General features: G+C 45.2%; 1 protein-coding gene across 4 annotated transcripts in view; it reads left to right on the top strand.

The window, feature by feature from the left end:
• The window catches only part of HSF4 (heat shock transcription factor 4), a 39,667-nt gene that overhangs the window by 23,132 nt on the left and 3,320 nt on the right, over window positions 1–13,215 (top strand). For 3 of the 4 annotated variants that reach the window (XM_030282472.4, XM_002188792.5, XM_072934261.1), the window contains exons 5-12: window positions 2,193–2,268; window positions 3,694–3,758; window positions 5,422–5,521; window positions 6,224–6,348; window positions 8,118–8,324; window positions 9,596–9,701; window positions 11,036–11,101; window positions 12,660–12,747. In XM_030282472.4, the coding sequence (XP_030138332.3) occupies window positions 2,193–2,268; window positions 3,694–3,758; window positions 5,422–5,521; window positions 6,224–6,348; window positions 8,118–8,324; window positions 9,596–9,701; window positions 11,036–11,101; window positions 12,660–12,747 (833 nt within the window). Of the gene's footprint in view, window positions 1–2,192; window positions 2,269–3,693; window positions 3,759–5,421; window positions 5,522–6,223; window positions 6,349–8,117; window positions 8,325–9,595; window positions 9,702–11,035; window positions 11,102–12,640; window positions 12,748–13,215 lie in introns of all 4 variants that reach the window. The other variant, XM_030282473.4, reaches the window with a different exon arrangement.

The raw sequence follows: 13,215 nt of genomic DNA, 5'->3' as shown, positions 1-13,215 counted from the left end.
TCTTATGGGCATTTGCTTCTCTGGAGTGGGGAATGGTTGAAAGGAGGAGCCTTGCACACTTCCCTGCCCTGGGAGCACGTGGAGCCAGGGACTGACCAGAGATCTGTTGAGACAACAACATGTAGGATTTCTATGCACATCTGATCTATAACATACGAATTAATGCTCAGCCTCTCTGTCTCATTTGTTTTCCCTTCACAGATGAGGAAAGCACAGAAAAGGTCAGACAGGAAATATGTGCATAACCTGGGGACTTAGATAACTATTGCCTCCAGATGGAAATGATGATAAAGATGTAACTCTCACACATACAAGATTCCTTGGCAGAAATGTGCTGGAGTCCACCCCAGCTATTAAGAAATTACCTTTCTGCCATCATTCACCTCCAGAATTTATGACTGGCCTAAAAAATACAGCATATTATATTATATAACATAAGAATTTCTGTATCATATACTCCATGGACTAATTTCCCTGAGACTGTGTCATCTGACATGGCCAGAATTGTTGGATAAGAGCAAACCCTGATGCAATGCTTCCTGCATGTGGCTGCCTCCAGCTGTCTGAGACTCTGGGATTTTGTGACTCAGACATGGTCACTAAAAGATTTGGAGGTGGATATGGTTTTATATATCTTGTACTTGGAGTGGTTTTTATTTGCCTCCAGAATTTTAATATTTACAGAGAGCTTTGTTTAAAAAGCACTTGAATATTCAAATAGACCCAAACCCTTTATTTTATAATGAGAGCTGATATTCATACACCACCAGATGACACTGTTATTCTGGGCCTTAAGAGTAACACTGCATACTGGGAAACTTCATTCCAGACCAGCACCTTACATGCAATGGATACATATTTTTATCCTGCATCAATTTTTAATGACTCCCACACTTAGCACATGCATGAGTTTGCACTGTGAAATCCAGATGCAGCAGCAATGAGTTTCTGGGCTTGCATTTGATTTAATTTTTAAGGAGTTCCAGTATTAGTGATATGGCGTTGATTTTAATTTATTCTCCCATTTGATTTGCATGTTCCTTCCCTCCATCTGGCAAAATTGCATTCAACTGATGAAAATAATATTATTTTTATAAACTAAGACAGAGGAGAAATCCCAAGCTGCATCCATGTTAAGAAATTTACACTGGTGAAGAACAATTAGGACATAACTCCAGTACAAGCTGTCAGACTAAGGAATGCTGCTTTGCTGAAAATCCTGTCAGGACCAATACAGAAAAGCTCACTGCAGAGATTCTTGCTGTACAAGCTGTTCTACTGTGCTCTTCAGATCTCTGGACCTTGTCTTCCCAGTTCTAGCATCCATCCACACTAGAAAGACTAAAAAGCAAAAGGATTTATCAGTTTAACCTGTATGATAGGTTTTGCTGGCCTGACAGTTTAGGTACATCCATATACTCTAGAGATAACTTGGCTGGCAAAACGTTTTGCAGCATGGTCTTGAAGGCAGTGCTGTAAATAAATTCTGCATCTCTCCATCCCACCTAGAGGCTGACTGTTAGAGGAAGCCTGTAAGCTCCCCTCTGTGCTGCTTCATTTACAGACAGAAAATAAATTTTCTTTATGCAAGCTGGACACAGGTCTGTGCTGGGTTAAATCAGTGGCTCCCACTACAACATCATTACAGTCCTCCTAGTTCAAGGCTCTGAGATGCAGGAACATCTTTTTGTCTGCTCTAGTCACTACAAAATGTGCATTTGAACCACCACTTTTACGAGTTTTAAGGAGATAGAATACACAAGGTCTCTGTTCATAGTCTTGTCTTTGGGAGCACTGGTGCAGTTGTGGACAGGTTGGGCTTTCTTGGCTCCCATGGAAGGACAGTGTGGGTGATCCAAATAACTCACAGTCACAAATAAGGCCATGCTGAAATTCTGAGTTTGGTCCAAATGTTCTACAAAAACATGTGTCCTCTTGTTACCTTCCCCTATAAATATTGGCTTTTCTTTATTTGCTTTTCCTCCATGCTTTTCCTCCATACTCTTTTGAGATCAAGGAATTAAAAGGAAGGCAATTGTGTGACCTTGTTTGGGACACCTGAAAAGAACCAAACACTGCAAGAACCCAGAAGTGAGACAGATTTTTGCACAGTTGAATCCGCTGTGCATCATGGCAGCACCATGGGCTGTTGATGTTTCTGTTCTCATGGAAAATGTCTGTTTCACTTTCAGGCAAAATGAAGTTCTTTGGCGGGAAGTTGTTTCTCTCCGGCAGAACCACTCACAGCAACAGAAAGTCATCAACAAGGTAGTTGTCATATAAACTCCAGACTTGCTTGTGCTGCCTGGTATATGTCCTCCTCTATTTTTTTTTCTTGTCCCAGAATCTCCACACTGTGATATTGCAGTGTAATTATTTTCCTTTTCTTTTAAGTTGTGTGATGCTTTTATGTGTCCTATGGAAACAAGTCATTAACAAAGATCATCAAATCATAACCGTGCCCTTAAGCAAAAGCTTTTAATTTCCTTGTCAGTCCTTTCTGTGATGGTAGAAAGCACTTTCTGTTGAAATCCTGAGCAAGAGAGCACAACTCTCACTAATTGCCCTGTGTTGGCTGTGTTCTGGTTGTACCAATGCCTTTGGGCTTCCCAAATCTTTCTCTTCTGTTTGCTCACGAGAGGAACCCCACTGCTGCCAGCACCAGTGAGAAGCTGCAGGTGGCAGAATTAGCCACCCATTGCCCCACTGGGGGAATGTAATAGCAACTACTACGTTTTCTGGTGTTACTGGTATAGTTGAGGAATTACTGTACAACCTTTTAGGCTGCAGAACCATCTCCCTTAAAATCTGTCATGACCAGGATAGAAAAGGCCTCTCCACTGATTCCTGGATGGTGCTGACATGACTGAGCACGTCACTCATCCCAGTCCCCATGTTCTGACCCTCACGTGGCATCACGGAGTCACAGGACTGGACAGAAATGCATGAGGCTATCAAGCCTTCCTCCAGCTCTGAGGCTGAACCAGCCACATGCTTCATTGTAGAGGCTTTTATGGAACTCTATTTTGTTGTATTGAGCAATGAGTAAGAGCCAGCTGTGATATATAATAATAATGCTCTCTTTGTCTGGAGGTCAAAGCAAAGCATTAAGTTCAAGCTGACCTGAGAATATGTTGCTAAGTGATTCCTCTCCAAAGCTACTCTGCTTCCTTTTTAGTGTCCTGTGTCAACACTGACATTCACAGAGCTGAAAAACTCAACTGAAAGAGCTCAGAGCCCATACAGGCTCTCTGCAGGGAGTTGCCTCTCACTTGCAAAGTCTTTGCCAGACTACAGCACCTCTTCTAAATGTCTCTGAAAAACTTTAATGGATCCAAGTCAAACTCCAGGCTTAGGAATGTTTGCATGTACACTTCACAGGTCTGTTAGGACCAGCTGAAGTTCTTCTTGCACAAAGTGAAGAGAGAAAGTGCTGAGCACATGCATCCAGGAACCCTTTCACAAAGCAGGGACCTGGCTGTGTCCCTTGAAAGCCAGGCAGGCTGTTTTGAGTTCTTGGACAGCTCATTTCTGTTTCAGGCTCCAATGTCTCATACAATTGGGCTCCTATATTCTATGGCTGCTTTGGGGTGCTGTTGGGAGGGAGGAATGTGTGAGATAAGAATGGCTGCAAGAGCAGGGAGTGCTGAATCACTCTGCTGATTAACACCGGATTTTGATCTCTCCTGACAGCTGATTCAGTTTCTGTTTGGCCAGCTCCAATCCAGCCCCAGCAGCACTGGGATAAAGAGGAAGCTGTAAGTACCCGTGTGTGGTGCACACGCTCACGGGTGCATAATGCTGCCCCCTCACTAAAAGCACAAGCTCAGCTCACCCAGGCGGCGGTCACCAGACCGGGGCTCCCTGGTGATGGGGAATGAATGGGCTGAAGTGCAGAGTCAGACCTGCTGACAGGCCCCATTCACTGCTCTGTAGAGAAGCACTGTGTCAGCTTGTGACCTTTATCTGGGGAACACGGCACGCAGTGGGACGTGGGAGTGCTAACTAGAGGGAGGCTAAAGGGCAGGACCCACTGCTGGTCCTACAGGTTCCAGTTTTGCCACTTGGCAGCAGCAGGAGCAGGGCTGAGCCCAGCCAGCCCACAGACACCTTCAGTTTGACCCATAGTCACTGAATGTGGTGTGTATCCAACACTGACTTGGTGGTGTTAACCTGCAGGCCTTACAAAGAGGAAGGTGGGAAACAATTTTAGCTGAGGGGTATCTTTAGATGGGCTCTTAAAGGCAAGTGAATAGAGCAACTTGAATTAGGAAGCTTAATGCCTTTTAGGAGAGCAGCTATGCCTTTCTTGTCCTGTGGTGCTTGTAATTTACAGAAGGGGAAGAGACTATTAAGTGGAATTTGCTGAGGACAGGCCTGCCTCCAGTTCCCACCTTTATTGCCTTGTGGTCTTTGACAACTTAGAAACTTCTCCATGCTGCAGAGAAAGGAGCCAGACTTCCCATGAACTGCTCAAAGGAGTCAATTTTCATTAAGTCAGTGTCCTTGTTTTTGACTGACTCCTCTTGTGAGGACTGTAAAGGCAATACAGGATTGCATGAAAGAGCTCATAATCTGTACAAGCCAGCAGGGTATGTGCATCTCTGCCTACCCCCTCTGCTGAGCCTCTTGGAAGAGCTAAACACTGCAGATAGCAAAGAAAAGGGTTCAAGGGGAGAATAGCAGCTGCTGAGGTTCGTGACTGGTAAAATTTTCCTCCAGTAGAGTTGGCAAGCAGAGAAATGAGATGCCAGATCTGACCTCTAATTTTCATGGTCAGGGCTGTGTCCTCCCTGTAAAAGCTTTGCAGCCCAAGAAATGTCTTAGCCACTGCTTTTTTGTAAAAAGGCAAATAATTAGTGAGAAACTGTGCTGAAAAGGGAAGAAGAGCACAGAACTAACTGCACAGCAACTGTATAGACCTTCTTATGATGGGGGATTACACTTCACAAAACCAGCTGCAATTTGCAGGGTAATTTAAGTTCCTGGTTCCTTGGAAACACAAAGGTCTGTCTTCCAGAAGCCTCAGCTCTTGTGTCTATATCTGCATCCTTAGTGTTCTGTCTTTCACAGTTGTTTTTTTCCTGCCTCTCTTCTAAATGGCTGCAGGAAAGGATGGTGTGCAGCCTGGAGCTACTTGGGTGCAGAGCAGAGTGCTGCCTGGGGGCTCTGGGTAGATTTGGGCAGGATGGGCAGGTCTGCATTCCTTCCCCTCTCTGTTGGGTTAAAGCTCTTTTTTGATGGTGACCTCCTCCAAAACTGTTGTTAGCTTTCTTTGCCCATAACACCTGGCAAGAAAGACACAGCTGAGGAGAACAGAGTACACAGGGGAGAAGAGCCCTTGGCTCAGGGATGGTTTGTGTATGAGCAGCCAGGAGCCAGTCAATACATGCTGGAAGACAAAACTGTTTCTCTTCACAGACCTCTGATGCTTGACAACGGGATCTCAGCTCCACCAGCGTCCAAGTTCAGCCGGCATTTGTCCCCAGAGCCCCTCCACGACCCCTATTTCATACAGTCGGTGGGTTCAGCCTCTGGGCTCTGTGGGATGGCTTTGGCTGGGGCGGGGAATGTTTGAAGCAATAATAGAGATTATGGAGTAAGTAATTTAGCAAGAGTTTGGCACTGAAGAGGAAATGAGGTTTGCTAAGCTGGGTGACATTTAAAACTCCTTCAGGTCCCCAGTTTTACGGCCTTCATGGGGGAGGCCATAGGCTTTGTGAGGAAAGGCAGATCCTGCACACTGAACTCCACGTTGTTACCCCAGCCTGCTTCACCTTGAGGGAAGAGAGGAAGAAGTGAGTTCTAAAAGTGGGATTTTTGTAGCCTCTGAGGGATCCCCACCATCATCAGAGCAGACACCACACACTTCTGTCATGCAGTTAGAATACGTGAGCTGGCATGAGAGGCTCGTACGGCCCTCTTGGGCTGTGTTGGATCTTTCCCTCCAGAGGAAGCTGAGCAGTCTAGGCAAAATGTCAGACATGCTAAAACCTCTTTGTTGCTGACACTTCACAGGGTTTATTTCACACCTGTACCTCTGTGTGGTTGGAGGAAAAATGAGAGGAAATTATAATATTGCATAGTAGGTAAAAGCTTTCTTGGTTTCCATACAGGAGGAACTCAAAGTCACAGTGAATAAACCCTAATCATCTCAGATAGGGCCTTGGATCTGTTTTGGGGTCAGAAGGATAAATCTATATGACTTTTGCTTTCCTCTTAGCCCTCAACAGAGCCTGCCTCTTGCTTAAACAGCCCTGCAATTGCTGGAGGACCCATTATATCTGATGTTACTGAAGCACCACCATCCAACATCATGAATATGCAATCCCCTCCTGAAAATGACAGGTAAACATGTTTGTGATTAAAAGTAGGGAGAGTTGGGCATAAACATGCTTATGCAACTATTCTCAAGAGTTTTTTGTGGCTGTAATTCTACCAAAGTTTCTGTCTGATTTACAAATCTCTATAGAGGTATGGGATGGAATACTTTTTTCCAGTTTGCAAAGTGGGTCAGATTTTCAGAATTAGAGGGGGATAATAACAGCATAACTTTCAAAACAAAGTCCTGAGTTTCCCTGAGTTTCATGCTGGGAACTTCTACTCCCCTCTTTGAGAAATATTCCATGTTTCTTTAGTTCCAAATCCCAAGACAGGAACTGTCTCAGACTTAAATAATGAGATACTAACACTTATTGGGTTTGTTGAGAGGGAGAAAGGAGGGTTTCCTTTTGGCTTTGGCAAAGAAGAAGCAATCAAATCTTACATCTAACAGCTAATGAGAACAGAAAGGTTGCATCACAACAACTTCCGATGTTTGACAACTTTTCTGTGAAAAGGCCCCAGTAACTTAAGAACTGAATGCAGAGGTATTTTAATGCTTATCTCTTCCTGCCACAGACATGCAGTGTATTTAGGGCTAGCAGCAGAATAGCTAAAGCTATGTCAGTCGAAAGTAAGTAGACAGATGAATCATGGAAACAGTTTCTCAGGCATAGAGGCAAGGCAGTTATATTGTAGAAACTGCCTGTAAATGTGTTGCATAATTGAAACCATAATCATAAAATTAACTGGATTCATGTAAAGAGCTTCAGATTAAAAAAAAAAAAACCAAAACACCAAACCAGGAAGCCATTTCTAAAGCAGAAAAACTTTAATACAACTTTCAAGTTAAGTTGCTTATTTCTCCTAATTACTGAGTGCCATCTGGTGGTTTCTGCTCTGTTCTGTGTCTGCACGACTTTAGCATCTGAGCCAGCCATGGCCCCAGTCAGTTCAGGTGTGGTACCTCCTAAATCAGCTGTGCTTCTGGTGGGAATTTAGGCCCCACGAGATGAGAAGATGATCTGAAAGGAGTGTTGAGGAAAGCTCTGTAGTATCACATACAATCCTTATTATCTCCGTGCCTTTGTCACTTCGGCTCCAGCTGTGCAGGTTCACCGGGAGCTCTAAAGTCTCCTACAAGTAACACAAAGTAGATTTTTACACACAAGATGTTTCTAAACAAAGCTTCATTGTCATTTGTCCATCTGGAAATAATGTGGGGTGCCTCTCCATTGGAAAAGGCAAACATCTGCCTCCAACCAAGTAAAACATCTGACTATGACTGTCAGATCTCAACAGCTTCTGTTCAAGTCCTGCAGGGCCACAAGATCCTGACCTGTGTCATTGGGATCTCTAGAGTGCTTGCTGATCTAATCCTAGCTCCTGCATGGGAGGGTCTTACTGATCCCATTCTTATCTCTAGGGTGGAGACTTTTCTTTTTCAGGGGAATCTCTTTAGTCCAGTGTCCCCTTAACCTGTCCCTAACACTCACCCAAGAAATGATCAGTGCATAGAAATTTATTTTCTGTATTTGCAAAACAATTAAGTGAGGCAAATTCATTATAGCTGTGACTGATGAAGTGACTGCAGATATTCCATCTGAGCATGTTTCTGTAGCTTGCTGAAAAGAAAAGAGGCTGCTGGCTTCTTTTGCCCATCTGAGGAAATGGAAAGACCTTCTGCGGCAGTTTGCTGGGAAGTGGAAGCAAGGCCTGGTGCTCCTGCCCTTCCCAGTAGCATGAGGCCTTTGCAGAGCAGCTGTGTGTGGTGCTCAGCCTTGTCTCTGCTGCAGGGAGAAGTGCCTCATGCTGATCAAGGAAGAGCCAGCGAGCCCTGGAGTGAAAGCCAGCGCGGAGCCCGAGGTGCCCCTGCCCGGCTGCCGGGCCTGCCCCGAGCCCCCGGTGCTGCCCGTGGCCATGGTTCAGTCTGTCCTGGAGGGCAAAGCCACAGGGACCTCCCAAGCCCCCGAGAGGAGAGGCAGGAGGGCCCTGCTGGACAGGTGAGGTGAGCCAGGGAGAGCTGTGGCCCTGCCTGCTCGTGGCCCTCTCCTCCCATTCCCAGGGTGGGGAGGGAGGGCGACTTCAAGTAGCCAAGTGCAGCCTGGTGAGCTCCATCCTGTACCTGTGGCACCTGCTAGAGGACCTCTGAGTCCCAGGGGACAGTTCATAGAGGCAGGGGGCACGTAGATCACTTGCTTGAAGGACTCAGCAGAGAAAGAACTGTCAGAGGTTGTGCATCAGAGCTGTGGGAGCAGGAAGAGGCTTTTTGCATTTAGAGGGATTTGCCCAAGGTCCAAGTGAAAGCTGGAGCCCAGACCAGCATCTGTGTCTGTCTGCAGGCCTGCACTGGACTGTGCTACACCCCTGCCCAGGGGACTGGCATGGTGACATCAGGCTCAGTCCCAGGGTGATGCCACTGAGCCACTTCTGGGGCTGTGCTCTGAACTGAAATCCCAGAAGCACCCATGTCATGGGAGAGTGTCCAGCAGGCCTCACCAGCAGAAGGAAAGCATGGTGCAGCTGGGTGGATGATGTGGAACCTTGATAGCAACTGCAGCAGTGTAAGGTGGATTGTCAGTGGGGGGAACCCAAAACACTCAGGGTTATCAGAAAAGCTTCCATTTTCCTTTAAGTCCTTACAGAGAATCAAAGTCCTCCCTCTGAACCCACTGGATGCTTAAGAACATATTACCAGAAAAAAGGAAAGAAAAATAATCACTTTTTAAAAGACCTTATTTTAAGAGAAAGTTTTTATAGCTTTTGGGGGTTTAATCATAGCAGGCCCTCACTGTTGCTCATTTAGCTGAATGTCTCTAGTAAATGCAGCCTGCAGGGTAAATGCCTGCAGCTAAAAGTCACTTCTTAAAAAAGCCTTAGTTAACAGTAATTCAGGCATTTTGGATCAAGGAGAATGGCAATGCAGCCTGCTCTGGTTCCAAAGGATTTCTAAAAGGATTTATTCTAAGGAAAGCTTTCATTTTCCCAGTGTTGAGGAGATGTGCACAGACTATCCATCCCCAAACCACATGTCACCCAGGAGAGGGATTGTCTCATTTGTTTTACCATCTGCCCAGTCCCCTGTGTGCTCTGCTGAGTTGTACTCTGGGATTAAACCAAGCTTTATGGCATAAACCCAGGCTGACAGCGGGCTCTTGGTTTTCAAAATGAGATTTAAACATAAACATGCTTTTGAAAGGCTGCTCAGTCGTGCTTTCTGTAGGCATCTATGCAATTTTCCTTTGTGGCAATATTTCCCCTTGTGTTTTCTCAGAACAGATATTTCAGACCCGTTGGAGGGCACTGACTGGAGCCTGGAGGGGCTGCAGCTGCTGCTGAGGAGCCAGCAGTACAGCCTGGAGCCTGCCAGCCTCTTGGATGTGAGTGTTGCTGGAAAGGCTGCATCAAAAGAGCTGGGAAGTTCACAGAGGTTCCTTTGGGCTGCGATTCAGGTCATGCTGCTTGTTCTCGTGTGGCATTTTGTCTGCCACATGTAGCCTGTGGAATCACAGCTCTGTTTTGACCTGCTCATAGGATTTCAGTTTTAAATTGTGCCTTTTTTTTTTTTTTTTTAAATATGCATATTTGAACTTTAGGGGCACAAACCACTGAATTTGATAAAGAAGAGACCAGACACATTTTTGTAAAATAGATTTAATATGACTTTCTAGCTAGTTTGGTAATTGCTTTGTAGGGTTAATTTATTTTCTGCATATTCTACATTTAGATATTCCTAGATTGTGTTTAGCTTTTCCTACCTTCCCCTCTTCCTCATATTCTGGGAAGTGTAGCCAATGTAACATCCTTTCTCTGCTGAGCTATTTATCAGTCTCACTTCTTAGATCATCTTTCTTTAGAAATTGATGTTGGCTTTTTCTTAAGCAGACATGCAGAAATAGGAAGGTTTGTTTATTTCTCTCTTGTACATATAGTTGGTATATGAAGGGTTTTTGCCAATAATCAAATAACTCTGTATGTAAGAAAAAAAATCTATATGTCAAATATATGCCCCCTTAAGGAGGTGCTTCAGATAAAGGCATGTTGTAAGCTTGTAAGGATAAACAGAATGAAAAATCATTTTAAAAAATCAATCTTATTCTCTTCAAGCAGTTCCCAAGTGTCTGTGGTTGATTCTGACTTTACAGAGAGCTTTTCTAATGGCCTGCTCTGTCACTGACTGTTGGTTTCTGTTTCTTCTATCTCATTAGGAAGTGTTTTCCTGTTACTGCCACACTTCTTTCTCCGTGCAAATAATGTCACAGAGTGAGAATGAATCATAAAATTGGCCTCAGATCAACAGCTCCTTTTCCCAAATTGCTCAGACTTCTCAAGAATTGCCACCAAAGCCCTGATGCAACAGTAACCTGCCCTCTGCTACTGAATTCTGGAATGCTTTTAAAAGTCATATGAATCTAGGGGCGTCCTAGGACTCAAGAGCAGCAGAAAGGGGCTTTGATTTGTGTGTGCAGCTGCCCTGGCTAGTGACAGGACAGTGGCATGGGGTGTCTGTGCTGTCCCCCCCTGGCAGGCAGCAGGGCTCGTGGATCAGCACAAGTGCCCAGAGCCCAGCCCAGCTGTGCCACAAGTCAGCACAGGAGCCTTTGTCTGCAGCTGCAGTGGTGCAGGGCTGCACCCTCCAGCAGGCAGGGGAGGGCAATGAGAATCTCAAACCATTCCACCTTTCACAGCCCTAACTGCATTTTTGTCCCAACAGGTCTTTAATCCCAATTTATCTCTGAGTGAGTGGAATTTGACTGAAATGGAAGCCAGTCTGCCCCCGGTAAGAGATCTGTGTTTCTGAGCTATGAAAATAGCAATCATAGAACCCCAGAATAGCTGGGGTGGAATGACCTTAATGTCCATCCTGTTCCAAAGCTTCTGCCCACTGCAGGGACACCTTCCCCTACATCTCCTTGCCTAAGTAAAGATGGAACTATGAAGCAGAGCTTGTGCATAACTGAGGAAGTTATTTCATAACCAGAGGGGAGAGTGAGCTAAAGCACAGTACGTAGGCATCTCCTGGGGGCAGCATGAGAGTGTTGTATTATACTCTTGACCTGTTTTTCCCACTCAGCCAGGCTTTGTCTGGAGACAAGCTCTGACTGACTGTTGGTGTCCTGGAGGCTTTGATTGCAACTGGCTGCTCTAAACTTTCTCTTAGTGAGAATGTCACATCCTACTAATACCATAGATTTATAAAGTGTCTTTGTGCTAAAGCTCTTTATGAATTATGCCTTTTCAAAGTGCAGCTATCCCTGTAAGTCTCAGGAGCAATAAAATACCGTGCAATTACAACAGAGGTTCCTGCATGCCCGTACATGAAGAAAAGGAGAAATTGTTTGGCAGTATTTCTTTGGAATTGATACTTACACAGATATTTCTGCAGTGCAGAAAGAGCAGGTTTAATAAATAGTGAAGGAAGTCGTAGACTCACAGAAGGATTAAGGTTGGAAGTGTATTACATAGCTGGGTTCCTTTTCCTGTGTGACAGTGAATTTTCAGAGCCCTTGCTGACAACCAAGTTTGATGAAAGCTTGGATGGTTCTGCCAGATATCTCTACAGATGCACAAATAGAGTGTTATCTACTCTAATGAAATGCAAAAGGTCTCTAAGCCTTCTTCATGGTATCAACATCCTTTTTAGCTTTTAATAATTTTGAATTTACTAGGTAATTCCACTTCCTGAGTGTTAGGAAGGAGAATGTCTAAGGAATAGTTACTATTAATTAGCAAGTTTTGGAAGCAAGGGCTATAACCTTTTAAAAAGAATTGCAAGAAAAGGCCAGGAATGGAGGCTGCAATGCTCAGTAGTTCAGTCCTTGAGCCCACCAAATTTCCCAGGAGCTCTTGCTTGTGCTACAGAAACTCATGAGCATGGAGAAGTGTGGAAGCAACACATGCAGGAGCTCTGTGCCTAGAGCACTGTGTATGAAAAACTAGTTTCACTTTAAAGACAGTCATAAGAAAATGGAAAGAAAATCTCTTTCTTCTTTGTTACTGGCTGCAGAGGTCTGTGGGTTTGCTTTGTGACTGTAAATGTGGGCAGCCACAGTGACACCAGCCTGGCCCCTCATGTGACATGAACTTCACACCATATCAGCCAATGCTGAATAGGGGATTGCACCTCCCACAGCCCCGTCCTTCGGGCAGATCTGCCCCTGAGCACATGGTGTGGCTGTTTGTGAGGCTGGGAGGAGAGGATGGGCAGGGAGGATGGCTTGTGCTCCTGTGGGTGTTATGCAGTGGGGTGAAGCACTGGTGCTCAGACATGGCCTAGCTCTAACAAGCTCCCCTGTCTTTGTATAATTGTACATTGTAGTTTATATTTTTACATCAAGATGCAGCGACTCACAGTGGATCTGGAGAAGAGTGCAACTGAGCTGCCCCCAAAAGTGTTCAACCCACCATTCAACAACACCTGCCCAGGTAGGAGCACCAGCAGCTCTGTGGTTCTGGCACTAGGATGAAGTTCAGGCAGCCAGATATGATGTCCAGCATTGACAGTTTGCCATTTAGGGAGCAAACCACGTCTGTTATTTTACTTTCATGATTGTCAGTCAGCAGTGTTTCCACAGCAACTGCTAAGTCAGTTCTTGAGCAGTGGGCAAAGGGTGGGGGATAAACTGAGGTGTAAATGGAATTGAACTGGTTTTGCAGCCCCATCATGACTGTCAGTGTTTCCACTGTTTTCTCTGCCTGTTCATTGCCACCTCAGAGCAATGTGGTGATCTCAGTGGTGGGTGGTAAGAGCTGGTACAGTCTTGGGGGTTCCTCTGGTTCCTGCTGCAGAGGAGGTGCCCCAGTAGCTGCTGGCAGCCAGAGGCACAGGTTGTGTGTCCCTTTCTCCAGACCTTTCAGCAGACTTTGAAGGAACAGTCCAGTTGATCCACTTGC

Source organism: Taeniopygia guttata, chromosome 11, assembly GCF_048771995.1.
Source record: "Taeniopygia guttata chromosome 11, bTaeGut7.mat, whole genome shotgun sequence".
NCBI lineage: Eukaryota > Metazoa > Chordata > Aves > Passeriformes > Estrildidae > Taeniopygia > Taeniopygia guttata.
Note: the sequence above shows the minus strand (reverse complement) of the source record. Positions and strands in the feature narration are given on the sequence as shown.